General features: G+C 37.3%; 1 protein-coding gene and 2 long non-coding RNA genes across 3 annotated transcripts; 2 read left to right on the top strand and 1 right to left on the bottom strand.

Annotated features, from left to right (window-relative positions):
* Positions 1 to 657: 657 nt before the first annotated feature.
* On the bottom strand, positions 658 to 3,118 carry LOC146898426 (uncharacterized). The gene has a single exon (XM_085734849.1). It carries the CDS (start codon positions 2,236 to 2,238, stop codon positions 826 to 828), a length of 1,413 nt encoding a protein of 470 aa, XP_085590975.1. The 5' UTR covers positions 2,239 to 3,118; the 3' UTR covers positions 658 to 825.
* Positions 3,119 to 3,168: 50 nt separating this feature from the next.
* LOC146898425 (uncharacterized) lies at positions 3,169 to 5,783 on the top strand. The gene is made up of 2 exons (XR_015022435.1): positions 3,169 to 3,791; positions 5,528 to 5,783. It is a non-coding gene; the product is annotated as an uncharacterized LOC146898425 (long non-coding RNA).
* A 3,093-nt stretch (positions 5,784 to 8,876) lies between these two features.
* Positions 8,877 to 12,094, top strand: LOC146898424 (uncharacterized). Its single transcript, XR_015022860.1, has 2 exons — positions 8,877 to 10,102; positions 11,839 to 12,094. It is a non-coding gene; the product is annotated as an uncharacterized LOC146898424 (long non-coding RNA).
* Positions 12,095 to 18,690: the final 6,596 nt, after the last annotated feature.

Raw genomic sequence — 18,690 nt, 5'->3', positions numbered from 1 at the left:
TGAATAAGTAGTAGGAGGAACATCAAAACGACACAATTGCAGCTATCTACTCCACGTGTCACAATATTAGGCAGTATGATTTGGTGGTGGATTAATTTGCACATCCGAATTAAACCTTCAAAGAGCAACATATTGGCTTCAATCAGCTTCTGGACTTCAATCTTCAAAGATAGACAGTGCTCGACGTCATGGCCGGGTGCTCCTTGATGAAAGGCACATGAGAAGTCGGGTTGATACCCAATCGGCAACTTGTTAGGCACCCGAGGAGGCTTTCTAGTTCGGACAAGGTTCTTCATTAGCAAGATGGGAAGCAGCTCCGTATACGTCATTGGGATTGGGTCAAACTGCATCTTTGGAGCCTGTTGTCGAGGCTGTTGTTGATGTTGGCGTTCGGGCCCCTGCTGGAACTGCGGGTGCTTTGACTCGGCCTGGAGAGTTGTGATCTCTTGTCCACACTTCCCTTCTTGTTTGCACGAGTGTCGTAGGTGCGAGTTGGCCTTGGGCGAGGACAGTCGGACCACTTTTGAAGCAGATTGACCTCTTTGGAAAAGAAATTTTGTGAGACTCAGAATTGAGACTATGAAATGCAAAATGATGCATGATGCTTATGCAAAAATAGACACTCTTTTTTTTTATTGAAGGACTTATAAAAGCAAATTTGTAAACATCATAATTGAAAATTTCATTGACTAATTAAAGTACTACAAGATAATTCCCTTTTAACAAAACTGAGCCAAGGGATGGACTCCAAAGTACATCACAAAAAGCTAGAAAATAACATAAAGTGGTGAAACAGGTGGGAAACTCTTGAGCTCTTGTAGTAGACTACTCCTCGAAATCTGGGTGTGCCCCTGCGAAGAAATCCATGCACTCCTTCTTGCTGATAAATTGCGCAAGCGTCGCACTTTGGGCTTGGATCTGAGCATTTTTCTCGATCAATTGTCGCTCTTTGTTAAGGAGCTCATGCTTGAGTTGCAGTATTTCCACATCTTTATCCCCTACTTCAGACATAGCTTCCTCGTACTTCCTTTTCCAAGTGGTACACACACGGTTTAAGTCAGCCATTTTCTCTTGGTACTTTTCTTGGGTACTAAGGGGTAGGGGTAAAGGTATTATTGGAGTGGTTGAGGACAAGTACCTCGGTATAGGGTAAGGCATCATATACTCAGCAGCTCTATCGATTACCCATTGGGTATAGGTTTCATAAGTGAGGTCTGACTTGTCCCCTAATTGATTGCTGTTTTTCCTGCGGATGGTACGCCAAGCTTTCACGAACTGGTCTCTCATACCTTTGCTATCGGTGAGGTTAAGATAGAATGTGCCCTCTAGTGCAATGTTGAAAGGCTTTTCTTTCATAGGATACCCGAATTGGCGTCTAGCAAGGATAGGGTTGTAGCTGATTCCCCCATGTATACCGAGGAGAGGCACATTACCGAAATCTCCACATGAGTCAATGATGGTTCCGGTGTCGTAAGCTGGGTTGTACCAAACTACATCAGCTGGAGCAAGGGACATGATTTTTTCGGAGTATATAGCTTTGTCTTTGGAGAGGTAGAATTGAGGTAGGTGTGAGATGTACCACCTATAGAGTAAAGGTGCACAGCAAAGAATGGTTCCGCCCTGCTTATCGGTTCTATGGTGGATGGAGTGGTAAGTATCAGTAAGGAGAGTAGGGACATGGTTTTTGGTGAGGAAAATTTGGATGGCATTAGCATCGACAAAACCATTAACGTTGGGGAAAAGCACAAGGCCATAGATGAGCAAGGCCAGGATGGACTCGAAAGCAATGGTATTCTTTGATGCAGCAAAAATGTTGGCTTTACTGATTAGGAATTTGGAAGTTAGCCCCTGGATTTTCTCTTTCCCTTTGGTAGTGAGGTTATCAATTATGTCGGATATCTTGAGGTGAAGGGCTTTTGCAATATCTGATGCCTTAGGGGCCCCCTCGAGACCACTGAAAGGTACTATATCAAGTATGGGTAGACCGACCAAATAGGAATATTCTTCAAGGGTGGGGACAAGCTGGTAGTCCGGGAAGGTGAAGCAGTGGAGGAGAGGATCATAGAATTGGACCAAAGTCTTGAGGATCCCTTCATCGAACTTTGTGTTGAGAATCTTGAGCAACTTCCCATGATGAGCCTGAAAACCTGCTGGATTAGTGATGACATCTCCTAAACTCCTCAAGCTTTCCAGATCTTGGCTTTGGAAGCTATACTTCTTAATACTCCTAGTAGTCATGTCTACAATGTTTACAAAAAAACTTGTTTAAGTCCTTCGATATTTTTTTTAATGAGAAAAAGAATTTGTTTTATGAATGAATGCATGTATGCATGATTATGCTAACACAAATGGTGAAATTATGGTGAGGTTAAGTCACATGTTGGAGTCAAGGGTAACAACGCCATTAGGTAAGGACTATGGTTTCATTTGTAATTGTAACAAAGGTTCTACCAAGTTCCCAAATTACAACTAACCTTATGAATATATCGGTGTATAGGAATGCTCCTAGTCCAATATAATCCACAAGGAAGTCTAGTTTGAGTGTAGTATCGCGTGACAACTAAAGTCAAGAATGCTCTTGGTTTAGCCACCGCACTACGTCCTAAAAAGGCCAAGATGGGTTAAGGGTTACTATGGTCCACGGCTTCGACGGACACTCACATTGAAAGTAATAACGTCGACATGAATGCTCATGACAACAAGAGTACTACCCTCCGCGAGGCCTCCACCGAGTAGGGTTATCACATGTGCACATGGTCCAAGAATGCTCTTGGTATGACACTATGATTATACCCCGTCCTATCTTATATTTCTCTCAAGTCCGGGTTAGAACTTATCTCATCACTCACGTTAGAAAGAAGAAAGAAGAGGATGAAGGGAGAACATATATACAAATATTTCCATCTTTTATTTTTTGATTTTTTTAAGCAAGTTATAGCACAAAAATTAAATAAGACCAAGTTAGGCTCAACCCTCTTAGGGGATCCCCAGTGAAGTCGCCATTTCTGTCGCGTCATTTTTCGGAGATCAAGGCTATTCGATTAGCTTTTGACTCACTTGATTATTTCACGACTGAACATTTAATTTTTAAGAAAAGGGAAAAAAGTTCAAACACCCCACATTTTGAAAAGATTTAGGGTTCGGGGGTTAGTTACATAAAGGGAAGGTGTAACATCCCACTCGTCAGCTAATGGAAATTTTACCTGCTAAGTGTATCAGAGGAATGATGTTCATGGAAAGTAAGTTAATGGAAATATTTTATGATATGTCAGCTTAATACGAGTTAAGTATCAGAGACGGATGTAGCACGTTTGAGGCAAGGGCAATTTGGTAATTGTGCGGGAAAGGATATTTATTTGGAAAGGCACCAAAATATCTTATTTTCCAATCTTCTTTCTCTCTCTTATGCCAAAGACTTTCTTCTCTCCTTCCCTCTTCTCTCTCACGCCCCCTTTCTTCTTCTTTTCATCAATCTTTTGCAAATCTTCTTCCTCAATTAGCAAGGCTCTAATCCTTGTCCTTTCAAGATAACATGGTCATGTGAAAGCTTGGTTTGGCTTAGGGTTTGGAAGATTGGTTGAATTAATAAGTTAGGGTTTTGGTGAGGAAGCTTTGGGTTGGAACAAAATGATCAAGCAAGGATCATGAAGCTTTATATTGCAAGGAAACAAAGAGATAGATGGAAGAAGTGGGATTGATGAGCTTAAGCCATGGTTTTGTGTTGAATCAAGAACTAGGGAGTTGTCATGCTTGGCCTTGGAGGCTTTGGGAATCAAGTGCAAACAATTGAGGTGAGTTCCATAGATAGATTACCCACCTTTGGGATTGATTAATCTTGTAGAAAAATCATGATTTATGCTAAGTATAGTTTTTATGTAACTTTAGTACCCCAAGCCAATCCTAGGTGATTATAGGTTAAAATTGCCATGATATATGTTTAAATAAGTCTATATATGTTGTTGGATGTATTTGGTGCATTACAGGGTCGAATTGGACGAGTTTTGGGTCGAAAATGGCGAAAACCCGCGGCCGGAACACGCGAAAACGCAGAATTCGCAGCGCTGCGCCTGTACAAGGGCGCTAGGCGCCCACACACAGGGAGCCAGCGCTAGGCGCCCCACTCCTGGCGCCAGGCGCCCCAGACAGGACAACCTCCGCGTTGTTCTGCGTTCGGGTGCTTGGGGGCAGTCGCGTGGGGGTCCGTAGCGATCGTTTCGAAGTGTTCTTTGACTGTTTTCACTTATTTTTCTACTGGAACAAACTTAGCTTTGTCAAATCATAAGATTTATAAACGGCTTGGAATTGGGTTTTCGGCACTTTCGGTCTTTAGAAATTATTGAAAATTGCACACATCATCCAATGATCCTTGCATCGATAATCGTGGCAATCTTAGCATGTATTACAAGGATGGCTCAAGAGAGTTTAAGCATGATGGGGTAGCAATGAACTAAGAAAGGGAATGAACATAGAGCCTCGGCTTAGCTAGTCGAGAAATAGAAAGATAGCATGAATGATAAGTATGACAAGTATAGGATATGTTTCCCCGAATGATAAGACGCGAAGTGTATTCTCTTCGCATATGATCAAGTATGCCTTAGCAAGTATGAGTTACCGACAATCGGATCGATCAAGGTTCCGAGGTAAACATGTATGTATGATTATGTCTAACTTATATGCACGACAAGACCATGATTAATATGTGTAGGTGGCATGTCTCTTGTTATCCACATCAGGGGGATACAAGAGGTTCTCGATCTAAGGGGAACGATTCAAGCCGTAAGGGACCCGCATGTCACCGAAATAAGCAATACGTAGGTGCTCGTGTCTCTTGTTATCCATGCTAGGGGGATACGGGAGGTTCTCGACCTAAGGGGAACGGTTTAAGCCGCAAGGGACCCGCACGACACCGAGGGAGTCCGATGTACGTACATCGGTCATGTATGGGATTGATCTCGGGGTTACTCCACCCGGGACTATCCGTAAAATGAATCAAGATAATAACTGTTTGTTCAACGCTAACCTAATGAATGAACTTAGATACGTTTATGCACGATATGTTGATGTTATGATTATGTAAGAATGAATTCATGCACGTTTATGTTTAAGAACAAGAGCATGAAATGCTATTAGATGAAAGCAAGATATGTATAGGACAAGTAAAGAAAGCTATGCCCGTGACGACCTTAGGTTTCCCTAATCGTCCGGATTAGAATCATGTCATGAATATGCTATGTTATTTATGTTTAGGCCTTGTTACGTATAGCGTACACTTGGCAATGCGGTTTAGGTTCCCTCAACCGCCATGACATGTATAGGTGAGAAGCCTATAACAAGTAAGATATGACTATGATGGCTCTAGTATGCACTACCGTCTAAGCATACAAGTCCCCACACACGTATAATCAACCTTCAGGTTGTATTGTAGACACGTGGCGACCGTAGGTTTCCCCTCGAGGTTGCCTATAGCCTAGGATTTAGGGGAACTCACTGAGACATTATGTCTCATCCCAATCCTTATTTGTTTCAGATAAACAGGATGTTTATGCATGCTTGGAGCCGGATGGATATTACTTCAAGGGTTCGTTCGTAAAGCTGCAGGACGTTATGGACATCAAGGATGTATTTTTATGTATGGATGAGTTGTATTGTATTATGATTTATACGAACGTGACTTGATGTAAATATTATTCATTCGTAAAATTTTTATGTTGTATATTTTAATGTATCCAGTACTAATATTAACACACGTGCCAGACTTTCTAGATACGTCTGGTATGGGTGTTACAATTGGTATCAGAGCAGGTCGATTCAGACCGTGCCTTGGGTCATTAAAGTACAACTAAAGTAGTGGGACTATTGGGTTCCGGGTAAAAGTTCTAATTGTTGTTGTTAGTTGAGCCTGATCAACTCAATGTAGCATTCGACTATTGGAATGGATGCCTGAGAGCTGAATAGGACCCAGGAGGAATGAAGTATGTGATGGAGATGCACTGGAAAGTGTGAATTCATAAGTAAGAACACGGATAAGTATTAGTAAGAGTTTGATCGTGCCAAAAGGTGGCCGGTGAACTAAGCAAGCACAAGTGTGAATCCTCCGGGAATGTAAGGCATGTTAAGAAAGAACGTTCCGACAAATTCTAGTAAGATGTTAGTGATACTTCATGTATCCGTAAGTGAAGAAGTGGATATATATATATATATATATATATATATATATATATATAAGCATGACCGAAAGCTTCGGTAAGAATTGTTGTTGGAATGGGATTATTTTATGCAAAGGAAATGTACTCTGGAACGTAAGTACAAGACTAAAAGTTAAGGAGAAGTCGACATATGTTGATGGGATTAGTAAGCTCTCAGGAATTGAGATACGAGAACAGAAGATTTATATGTTCAGTAAAGGTTCTAAGCAGTGAATGAATTAGCAGAGAAATAAGTTAAGCTGTTCATAGGGGATGAAGTTGAAGTATTATGTGGAAGTTTTATGATAAGTGAGGTGATGAACAAGGCATTAGTTTTAATGTGCCGTGAATTGAATGGATTGGTGTTAATGCTTGCCATGTAACAATTATGAAATATTTTTTTTTTTTTATGATGACCAGAAGGAATGATGTGCATTAGATTACTTGAGAAAATGAGATTTTTATGTAAATTATGTTTTTTCGGGAAACTAATTTTTAGAAATTACGCCAATAGCGAAAAATTTCACTAATAGCGAAACTGGGGCGAAAATTTTCAGTTTTTCCAAAAACTGTCATTTCGTCTCTAGGGCTTTAGTAGCTATTGGGGGTTGTTTTCACAATCTTTTATGTAACAAACACTCTCTATAACATCAAGTATCGGATGCACATCGCACCCTATGATTTCTAAGGAAGAAAATGCATGGACAACTATTAACGGAACCAATCCGGTTCAAGGTAACATTAGAAGTTAACGTGGCAGGAGCTGGCGAAGAACTTGGGTCAAGAGTTTTAAGGTTTGACTTATGGAACGGATTAAGTGGATGCAAAGACATGAGATGGAAAGTAAAGTGGTAGAGAATTATACGAATGTCACAAGATTTTCAGGTTTTATGAAGTCATGAGTACCCCCGGATCTATGTTTTGCTTAATTGAATTGCTAAAGCCCGTTAAATGTTGAATTCAAAAGTTTACAAGATTTTAGAAAGGTAGACACATATGGGTGATTGGAGTTGATGTTTATAGATTTTAAAATGGAATTTTGTAGGTACCGGTTGTTACGACTCACGTAGAGTGGGCTAAACTCACGGGAACTAAAGTTAGATGACACAGTTGTGTTGTCAACTTATTCCGTGATTTTAGAGCAACGACTGGGGCCAAACTTATTACGTTTTTATATAAAGAGATATTGTCAACACCAATGACCCGTGTGTTGTATTATAATGTTTTCTTAAAGAAAGAAATTAACGAGCAAGCATCCGTTGATTACGCAAAACATAGTATACGAGAATACAGGGATGCAATGAAGCAAGATCAAGAAAAGCATGTATAATTTATGATGAGTCTTCCATGGGAAATTCGAGATTGCTCGGAGACAAGTTTAAAGTACGATGAGTATATGTCATAAGGTAAACTCAACTAAGGAGAAAGTAGGGTTTATCCTCAAGTAAAGTATTATGGTGATGTGACAAGTCTACCGTGAGATTCAACCTTATAAGGTAATGAAAGGTGTAAGATTTTGGCATTGGTTACCACATGATAGGTCTTGACAAGAGTTCAAGAAGATGATGCTCATATGTAAAGTTTCAGTTGTCTTAATGGATTAGAATATTGGTTAAAGCTAACTGGTGGGAATCAGAGTGGCGCAACGAAAGTTAATAGATAAAGTTTCGGACAGTAACCATGGAACTTGAAAGTAAGAGTCTTCTTAAGAGGTATTATGGAACAAGCGAGGAGTTCTCGGAATATTGAATAAGTAATGAGACTGATCCGGTCAGCGAAGAATATGACAAAGGCATAATGGATATGACTTTATTTAAGTATGATAAGAAGGATATATGTAAGGATATGTGATATGACAAGAAAAAAAATGTAGGTAAGAGTCGAAAGGTTTCTTTTGGCAACTCAAATTAAAGATTGAATTATCAAGTGTGAGGCCGGTATTAAAAGAAGAAGTGTTATGCAGGATGAGGTGACATTGTGTGAACATAACCGGATATGATGTTTTGAAGATTCACGTTATTTGTTCTCAGAATGAGGAGATGAGATAATGTTATGAGGGTCAAGGATCCTATATGAATTATGTTATGCAATTATGCGAGTCTCCAAGATATGCATGTAAGTCAAGAAAGAATAAGAAAGAAGTTACTTTAAAGTTCAAGAATTTCATTCTGGATGGAGATATAAATCATGAGTTATGCACGATTAAGTGCATACTCTCTTATGTCAGACCTGTTAAACGATCACGATACTTGCTATGAAGATTTCGAACTATGATTTAAAAACTCTTAAATTCAAAATGGGTATTGAGAGACTTGGAAACGAAATTATTTAAACATGACAATTTTTTTTTTTTTTCAAAAATTCTTTTAAAAGATTATGTCTCTATTCGTTCCAAGGATCCGAATACTCATGTTTAGAAAACTTTTTAAAGTAATATGTTAGAACGAGTATCGTTATGATTTAACAAGAAGCGACATCAGGAAGTATGCGATTGTTATGGTGAGTAAGATGTGTTAATGTAACCAACAAAGTTGCTCGAAAAAGTATTATGAAGCGCACAAGTATATGATAAGAGTATTCAAATGCAAAAGGTTTAACTCGGAAGTTTTAAGAGCATGTAAGTTACGAGATGGGTTGATGAATGTTATATGTATAGGCGTAATTAATTTCACCTCTTTATGACAAGTTATATGAGTCATCCATAAATTTGGGTGCAATAGGAATGGTAATGAGATCGAAAGATTTCTTAAGACTCTGAAAAGAGACAAGAGATTCGTAGAATCGTCAAGATAAGTAATGTTGGAGTGAGGAAAATGTCTCAAGGTACACTAAGTAGACTGATGTATGAATTATACGTTACACGATAGGATTATGTATACATGAATAGATGTTTTAACGTTACAAGTAAGCACTGCAGGGCAAACCTGGTTTCTGGTAGGATTCCAGTTAAAAGGCAAATCCTGAGTGTCCATGTTTATGATAAGACACCATTATGAATAGATTATGTTAAGCATGTAAGATACAAGTCTGAGACAATACGTCTATGTGTGGCAAGGTGAGTTCTGAATCATGATATACTAAGAAAACTCTAAATTTGACCGATATTAGGATCAAGAAGGTTATGTTCAGATGCATGCGGGTTAAGAAACAAGATGAGGACATGATACGAAAAACTCTATGAATAAGTATGAATAGAATATGTATGGTTTAGACCATAGATAGTAAGTTTTGTTATGATGATTGGTAGTCGATCTCTAAAATTTCGAGGACGAAATTTCTTTAAGGGGGTAGAGTGTAACATCCCACTCGTCAGCTAATGGAAATTTTACCTGCTAAGTGTATCAGAGGAATGATGTTCATGGAAAGTAAGTTAATGGAAATATTTTATGATATGTCAGCTTAATACGAGTTAAGTATCAGAGACGGATGTAGCACGTTTGAGGCAAGGGCAATTTGGTAATTGTGCGGGAAAGGATATTTATTTGGAAAGGCACCAAAATATCTTATTTTCCAATCTTCTTTCTCTCTCTTATGCCAAAGACTTTCTTCTCTCCTTCCCTCTTCTCTCTCACGCCCCCTTTCTTCTTCTTTTCATCAATCTTTTGCAAATCTTCTTCCTCAATTAGCAAGGCTCTAATCCTTGTCCTTTCAAGATAACATGGTCATGTGAAAGCTTGGTTTGGCTTAGGGTTTGGAAGATTGGTTGAATTAATAAGTTAGGGTTTTGGTGAGGAAGCTTTGGGTTGGAACAAAATGATCAAGCAAGGATCATGAAGCTTTATATTGCAAGGAAACAAAGAGATAGATGGAAGAAGTGGGATTGATGAGCTTAAGCCATGGTTTTGTGTTGAATCAAGAACTAGGGAGTTGTCATGCTTGGCCTTGGAGGCTTTGGGAATCAAGTGCAAACAATTGAGGTGAGTTCCATAGATAGATTACCCACCTTTGGGATTGATTAATCTTGTAGAAAAATCATGATTTATGCTAAGTATAGTTTTTATGTAACTTTAGTACCCCAAGCCAATCCTAGGTGATTATAGGTTAAAGTTGCCATGATATATGTTTAAATAAGTCTATATATGTTGTTGGATGTATTTGGTGCATTACAGGGTCGAATTGGACGAGTTTTGGGTCGAAAATGGCGAAAACCCGCGGCCGGAACACGCGAAAACGCAGAATTCGCAGCGCTGCGCCTGTACAAGGGCGCTAGGCGCCCACACACAGGGAGCCAGCGCTAGGCGCCCCACTCCTGGCGCCAGGCGCCCCAGACAGGACAACCTCCGCGTTGTTCTGCGTTCGGGTGCTTGGGGGCAGTCGCGTGGGGGTCCGTAGCGATCGTTTCGAAGTGTTCTTTGACTGTTTTCACTTATTTTTCTACTGGAACAAACTTAGCTTTGTCAAATCATAAGATTTATAAACGGCTTGGAATTGGGTTTTCGGCACTTTCGGTCTTTAGAAATTATTGAAAATTGCACACATCATCCAATGATCCTTGCATCGATAATCGTGGCAATCTTAGCATGTATTACAAGGATGGCTCAAGAGAGTTTAAGCATGATGGGGTAGCAATGAACTAAGAAAGGGAATGAACATAGAGCCTCGGCTTAGCTAGTCGAGAAATAGAAAGATAGCATGAATGATAAGTATGACAAGTATAGGATATGTTTCCCCGAATGATAAGACGCGAAGTGTATTCTCTTCGCATATGATCAAGTATGCCTTAGCAAGTATGAGTTACCGACAATCGGATCGATCAAGGTTCCGAGGTAAACATGTATGTATGATTATGTCTAACTTATATGCACGACAAGACCATGATTAATATGTGTAGGTGGCATGTCTCTTGTTATCCACATCAGGGGGATACAAGAGGTTCTCGATCTAAGGGGAACGATTCAAGCCGTAAGGGACCCGCATGTCACCGAAATAAGCAATACGTAGGTGCTCGTGTCTCTTGTTATCCATGCTAGGGGGATACGGGAGGTTCTCGACCTAAGGGGAACGGTTTAAGCCGCAAGGGACCCGCACGACACCGAGGGAGTCCGATGTACGTACATCGGTCATGTATGGGATTGATCTCGGGGTTACTCCACCCGGGACTATCCGTAAAATGAATCAAGATAATAACTGTTTGTTCAACGCTAACCTAATGAATGAACTTAGATACGTTTATGCACGATATGTTGATGTTATGTTTATGTAAGAATGAATTCATGCACGTTTATGTTTAAGAACAAGAGCATGAAATGCTATTAGATGAAAGCAAGATATGTATAGGACAAGTAAAGAAAGCTATGCCCGTGACGACCTTAGGTTTCCCTAATCGTCCGGATTAGAATCATGTCATGAATATGCTATGTTATTTATGTTTAGGCCTTGTTACGTATAGCGTACACTTGGCAATGCGGTTTAGGTTCCCTCAACCGCCATGACATGTATAGGTGAGAAGCCTATAACAAGTAAGATATGACTATGATGGCTCTAGTATGCACTACCGTCTAAGCATACAAGTCCCCACACACGTATAATCAACCTTCAGGTTGTATTGTAGACACGTGGCGACCGTAGGTTTCCCCTCGAGGTTGCCTATAGCCTAGGATTTAGGGGAACTCACTGAGACATTATGTCTCATCCCAATCCTTATTTGTTTCAGATAAACAGGATGTTTATGCATGCTTGGAGCCGGATGGATATTACTTCAAGGGTTCGTTCGTAAAGCTGCAGGACGTTATGGACATCAAGGATGTATTTTTATGTATGGATGAGTTGTATTGTATTATGATTTATACGAACGTGACTTGATGTAAATATTATTCATTCGTAAAATTTTTATGTTGTATATTTTAATGTATCCAGTACTAATATTAACACACGTGCCAGACTTTCTAGATACGTCTGGTATGGGTGTTACAGAAGGTGTTAGCACCCTTTATGTCCGTAGTACTCTACGGGAACCTCTTGGTTTTATTTAATTAGTGTGCTATAACTTGCTTATTCTTGAAAAAAAAGAATTTGAAATGATTAAAAAAGGAAGACCTAATTATCTACATTTTATTGATTTGGAAGGACAAAGTCCTCTGCCTACGTACCCGTGAGGGATCAAAACCTCGTAGTTCGGGGTAAAAATCGACGTTTGATTGGTTGAGTGTTTTTTATGTTTTTGAAAAGATTTTAAAATGAAAAGCCAAATTGGAAAATGAGTATTTGTTTGTGTTTTTAATATTAAAGAAAATGGACTTGAAGTAAAATTAGATTGATTGATGTTTGATTAAGGAAAGAAAATAAAGAAAGACGGTCACTCAATTTAAGATCGAGGTTTATTTAAAAAATATTTTTGTGTTTTTGAACTATTTGCATGTTATTTTTTTTTAAATGATAAACTAACGGAGCACAAAAGTAAAGCGTAGGTACCTTATGGTGGCGTTGGACCACCACGGGGACCTTTTACCTAAACTAGCAAGAGAGATAAAGACATACACACACGCACGCACCCATGCACCTAAACTATTACAAAAATACCTATTAATACATTCTAAGGTCTGCGGAAAGTAAATGACAAGAAGAATAAATTATTTACATTAAAGCCTAGTTTACAATCTAATAGTCTTGCTTTAAAATAAATGACATAAATAACTATATGAACAAGATATCAACCCTAATCCTAAAATATGCATGAGAAAATGTAAATCAATTATGATGCTAAGAGATAAAAAATAAAATGCATGACTTGAAATAAAATGAGGTTCAATCACAAGGTCGGGGGTGCAGCAATATTCAGGGGGTGTAGAACTGAAAGAAAAAAGGAATTGGGCCTCAGACAGATGCTGGACGCGTGGGGCCTTGAGGATTCAACCAGGGAGTAATCTAGGCCGTTGATTTGATCGACATCCTCGATTTAATCACTAAATAAGGCGACAGGGACCATCAGATTGAAAAGCAAGGGACGAGAGTGCGTGGGTGCATGGTATGGCCATGCACCCTTGCCCACCTGATTATAGCGAGCCTATAAATAGGCTGTGGCCAGATTTTCTTCATTTTAACCATGTGTTTCTCTCTCTTCCTACTCTCTCTCAAGAAATATTGCTCTGTCCTCTCTCTTCTGGTTTCCTTCTTCTCCGACGAGAAGCGATCTTGCCGGCGGCAATCCGGTGCGGCGGTTAGCCGTCGTAGACGACGGCGCCACCGCAGAAATATTCCTCTTTTATATTTTTTGCTCTTTCTGTTTATCTCTCCCTCCTCTACACTATTCTTAAACCAAAATCCCCAAATAAAAAACCCAACACCTTAGATCTACATAAACGCAAAAACAGATATGAATAAGAAAGAACAACCTTTTTGACTTCGATTCGGCTCCTTTTGTGTTGACGTTTGGATCTGGTTTGAACGGTATTTTGAAACTGCTTCTTTGTATAGGTGCCGAGATCGTCACCTTCTACTTTCCTCTGTGAGTGAGTAATCGTCTGCGTGTGTCGTTTCGTTGTGAGGATGGCCCTGCGGTATTCTGGCTTTGGACTGGTTCGTCGCTGTCGTGACGGTTTGAGTTAGAATCGGTTGTGGCTTGAGTGATGCTGGCCGATTTTGTTTTGTTGTGGATTAGTGATTGATTCGATTGGGTTTGCTGGACTTGAAACGGTTGTGGTTGATTGCGGTTTGGTTACGGCTCTGCTATAACATTTGGAGGTTTTGAAAGGTTGTTGTTTGGTTTCGATGAGTTGTTAGGATTTTATGAATTAATGTGTGCGTTGAAACTGGTTCATGTGTGCGTTGAAATGAGTTTGTGAAAATTGTTGTGGGAATTTTGTTTGCGTGAAACTGTGATTCTCTGGCAGGTTACATGTGAGTTTCGGCTCTGGCATTGTAGATGAATCGGCCCCCGTCTGTGCGTTGAAAATTGGCTGCCTTCTTGTGATTCTGCCGGTTCCTTTTATAGTGTTTAGGATTAGGGTTTTAAAAGCAATCGAATGCCTTGGCTTGTGGGGAAGATCAGCCGAGTCTGTTCCTGGATTTTGGATGAAATGAACTGGATGGATGAGGCCGTGAATTGGATTAGGCGCGTGACTGGCTATGTTTGTATCAGGACTACTTTTTGGAACAACTTTGGATTTATCAAATAATATGAATAAAAATAAATAAAACAAAAGATAAATATGCATGTTTTTTTGGATTTTATCAGATAATAATAAAAGGAAAAAAAAATAAAATAATAAGTAATGAAATAAAAAATGACTACTGCAGACTCTTATCTTTAAAAGGTAATTAAAAAAATGATAAAAAGAAATAATGACTAAATTAAAAAATTAATGTTAAAATTAACTAATTAAAACAAAATTAAAAGATGGAAATAAAGACTAGAAAATAATAAACAAAAGAGAGCCCGACTCGGAACCAAATATGAGGTATTTTAAAATACCTCTCTGCCGAATTTTCGCTGAAAATCGGAGACTGGTCCGGGTTAAACGACATACGAAGGTAGGGTACAACGACACGTGTCAGTGGTATCTTAGGTCAAAAAATGGGGTATGACATGGTAGCATCTTCTTTAGGTGCTTGTGTTTTGTACCTGACATTGGGTGATTCATCACTTTTAGCACACCTTGTGCGGGGTGAATCACTTCGCTTTTGAGCATATATTTCATTTTGATTTGTTCAAAAAAAAATAATAAATAAATAAAAATGCATTAATTGAGATGGGGAATGTGAATATGTTGCATATACTTTTGATTTGAATTAAGACAAATGTTGATCATAAATTATAGATATAGATATAGGAATTCACCAAAAAAAATATTGATTTAACCAAAAAAGAAAATAGTGTACATCGGTTCTATTTTTTGTTCTTGAAGTGTCAACGCAGTAGTAGAAATTTGACTACAAATTCATTATTTAAGAATTGTAAAATGACGATTAATATATAATAGAAAAATGACAATCAACGACATTGTTATTAATAATAGTAATTTCCCATTATCCAAACTTTTTACTATAAAAAATAAAGGCTTAATTGCATGTTTGGTCCCTTATGTTTATTTTAGTTTTCAAGTTGGTCCCTTACGTTTTGAAAGTTTCAAGTTGGTCCCTTACGTTTTAAAAGTTTTCAAGTTGGTCCCTTACATTTTGAAAGTTTCAAGTTGGTCCCTTATGTTTATTTTAGTTTTCAAGTTGGTCCCTTATGTTTATTTTAGTTTTCAAGTCGGTCCAAAACATAAGGGACCAACATGAAAACTAAAATAAACATAAGGGACCAACTTGAAAACTAAAATAAACATAAGGGACCAACTTGAAAACTAAAATAAACATAAGGGACTAACTTGAAACTTTCAAAACGTAAGGGACCAACTTGAAAACTAAAATAAACGTATGGGACCAACTTGAAACTTTCAAAACATAAGGGACCAACTTGAAAACTAAAATAAACATAAGGGACCAAACATGCAATTAAGCCAAAAATCTATTTTGATCATCAACTCTATGATCTAATAAAATTTATCAACAATAGTATCAATTTTGATTATAATTACAACTGTAATATGGTTTGGTTTAATGCATGTAAAGAAATTCAATCTTGAATCAATTTAAATGTAGATTTTGAAATTGCTTATTTTATTTTATGTAGGTATTCGACAAAAGAGATGCCCACCAACATAATGTTTGTCACTCAGGAAACAATAAAGTCCAGATTATAGAATGCATCGCAACAAACAATGTCCAGGGCATTTTTTTTAAGAGTATGTTCAATGCACTATTGTATTTGTTTACGCTACTTCACTTGTACAAAAAGAGGCTTAACATTAAAATGTATGCATTATCTTTCTTGGATTGAAAACTCAAAGTCAAACATAGATTGGTAGCAAACTACAAAATCAAGGTGTGCAAAAACTTACTTTGCCCTCATAAATAAATTTAAAAAAGAAAAGAAAAAAAGAACTGACAATAGAGTACAATTTCATTAACTTAATAATGTATTTCTCAGTGACTAATGATAGTAACTATACATATCTATAACCTTGTATCATCTTCTCATATAAATAACTTTTCTTCTTCCTATCTTTTCAAAAATGCTTCAAGGAGTATATTTGGTTAATCGCATGTATCCATCATTTCCTCACTAAAAAACAATCACTAAATCAATGAATGCAACAAAATGACATAAACCACAATATTAAGTACATCAATTACTGGTGATTCAAAAACAATTAAGGGACACATGATGGAGATGATATTTTCTATAATAAAGCTAAATAAAAATGTAAGTCAAAATAAAGTAGTTGTTATAAGTTAAAATGTAAATGAAGTGTAGATAATAGAGAAATGAAAAATATGGGCAATTCCTACTTAAATCAAAGAAAGACAATAACCAAGAGAATTAGGTAAAGAAATGACAATGTAACAATAACAGAAAATAGAATTTTAGAGAAAACTTTAAACAATATAAATTTTGAATCAAAAGTTTTGTGAAAAGTATGGGAGCAAAAACCAATATTTTATAGCCAAAACCATCATAATCAAAATAACCATTCATTTTATTCATGATGTAATAAATGAAAAACAATAAAATATTTTAATGTTCATCAATTCATACATATCAACTTAGAAACAAAATCACGGAATTTCAAAACCACGATTTTATGATATTGATTCTATTTATTTGACATTTACATTTTTTTAGAGGGACCTTTACACTCCTTACTTTTTGGTCAAATATAGATAAAATGAACAACTGAGGTGTCTATTGCATATAACAATGCATTGTCCCTGCCAACAAAGCTATGTTCACGGGGACATTGGTTTACATATTAAAAGATGACAAAGTCATAAAATTTGATTTGTTTACTTATTTGTATTCTATTGTGGATTTCCCGCTGCATTTTCAATCTATCCCAGACATTTGGACTCTCTGTGAGAGAGGTTGGTCCCCTCAATGTAAGATTGTTATCCAAGCATCTATCATAATATCATCAGCACTATTTGGTACAGCAGGAACAAATGCAGGTTTAATGACAAAAAAACCAAACTGGAGGTTAGCAATTAATAGCATCACTTCGGCAGTAGCTTTGTCATGGAATAATACTTCCAAAGCTTCAACCTCATCTGTCAGAGACTTCGTAATCTTGAAGAAGTTCAACATCAAAATCAAACCCCCCAAAGCTCCTATTATCAAAGAAGTAATATGGTCTCCTCCTATTAATGATTGGATCAAGTGCAACACGGACGGCTCCTCCACTCTTAATACATCTGCTTGTGGGGGCATTTTCAGAAACTCAAACTCGGTCTTCTTGACTTGTTTTGCAGAGAACTCGGGAGGGGGGAATGCGTTCATTGTTGAGCTCTCTGCTGTCATGAGGGCAATAGATATAGCTCATCATAGAGGTTGGAACAACCTTTGGAAACTGATTCCTCCTTAGTGGTGCTTGCAGCTAAAAATATCACTTTGATTCCTTGTGACCTTAGAAACAGATGGAAAAATTGTCTCTTAATCCTCCAGCACATGAACTATATCATTAGTCATATCTTTAGGGAAGGGAACAAATGTTCTGATAAGCTTGCTTCAATGGGTCTAAATATTCAGGGTATCACTATTTGGATGGAGGTCCCTGTCTGTATTCAAAGCTTTTATGGTCAAGATAGACTTGGCTTACCCAATTTTAGGTTTGTTAATTTTTAGGAGGTTTTGGTTTTATGTCCCCCTCCTTTGTGTTTTCTCTCTATCTATAATTTTGAGGTAATTGTCCTTTGCTGCACCTCTTTTTTTTGGTAAAAAAAAAAACATTTGGAAAAAAAATATCTATAGTAGTAAAAAAATAAGCAAACTATTTTTTGGAATTTTGTAAAAAAATCGATGCTGGTATAAATAAATTACAATTTGTACAAATACAAAAACTATGATACACAAATAAACTAAACGGCAAAATCCGATTAGTTTATCTATGTAAATAGTGCACATGTTACACTATAACTGATTAGAAACTTTTATTTTAATTGTCTAATGATGCAACTGGTTAAATTGAGTTAAATTATAATTAATTCTGAAAGCTTCATCACAATAAATATCATTTTCTTTTTGGAATAGCAATAAAAGACATTTTCCTTTCTTAAACATAACATAGTTTTTGTATAGGGGATAAACATAATAGAGTTGACATTTTCTTTCATTAACATCACATCTTTTAATTTATATCATTTTTGAACACGGTCTCCATAATTCAAAATATAGATACAGACATTCTCATGCCAAATGAGAAGATGTCATGTAATATAATTTATGAGGTGGAGTAGACTTTTAATGCTCATTAGAAATCAAGAGTACCATGTGTACATAAAAAACTGTGCAAGTCATTTGTTTTAGAAATAGGGAGTACCATGTTTACTTGAAAAAATGTGCAAGTAATTTGTTTATTATAAAGATGTAAAGATAAAGATTCAAATATTAATTTTCTATAATGAATTTTTTAAATACTCGTAATATGTATGATTTTAACTATATGATTTTTTTGGCATTGAATAAGGT

The sequence above is a fragment of the Medicago sativa genome, chromosome 8 (genome assembly GCF_051527215.1).
Source record: "Medicago sativa cultivar Bolivia chromosome 8, Bolivia_mono, whole genome shotgun sequence".
NCBI classification, from domain to species: Eukaryota; Viridiplantae; Streptophyta; class Magnoliopsida; order Fabales; family Fabaceae; genus Medicago; species Medicago sativa.
The sequence above is the reverse complement of the archived record's forward strand: the minus strand, read 5'-3'. Positions and strand labels throughout refer to the sequence as shown.

Excerpts from the sequence above, each read along its gene's own strand:
- LOC146898426 (XM_085734849.1), bottom strand. The coding sequence starts at position 2,238 with ATGACTACTAGGAGTATTAAGAAGTATAGCTTCCAAAGCCAAGATCTG.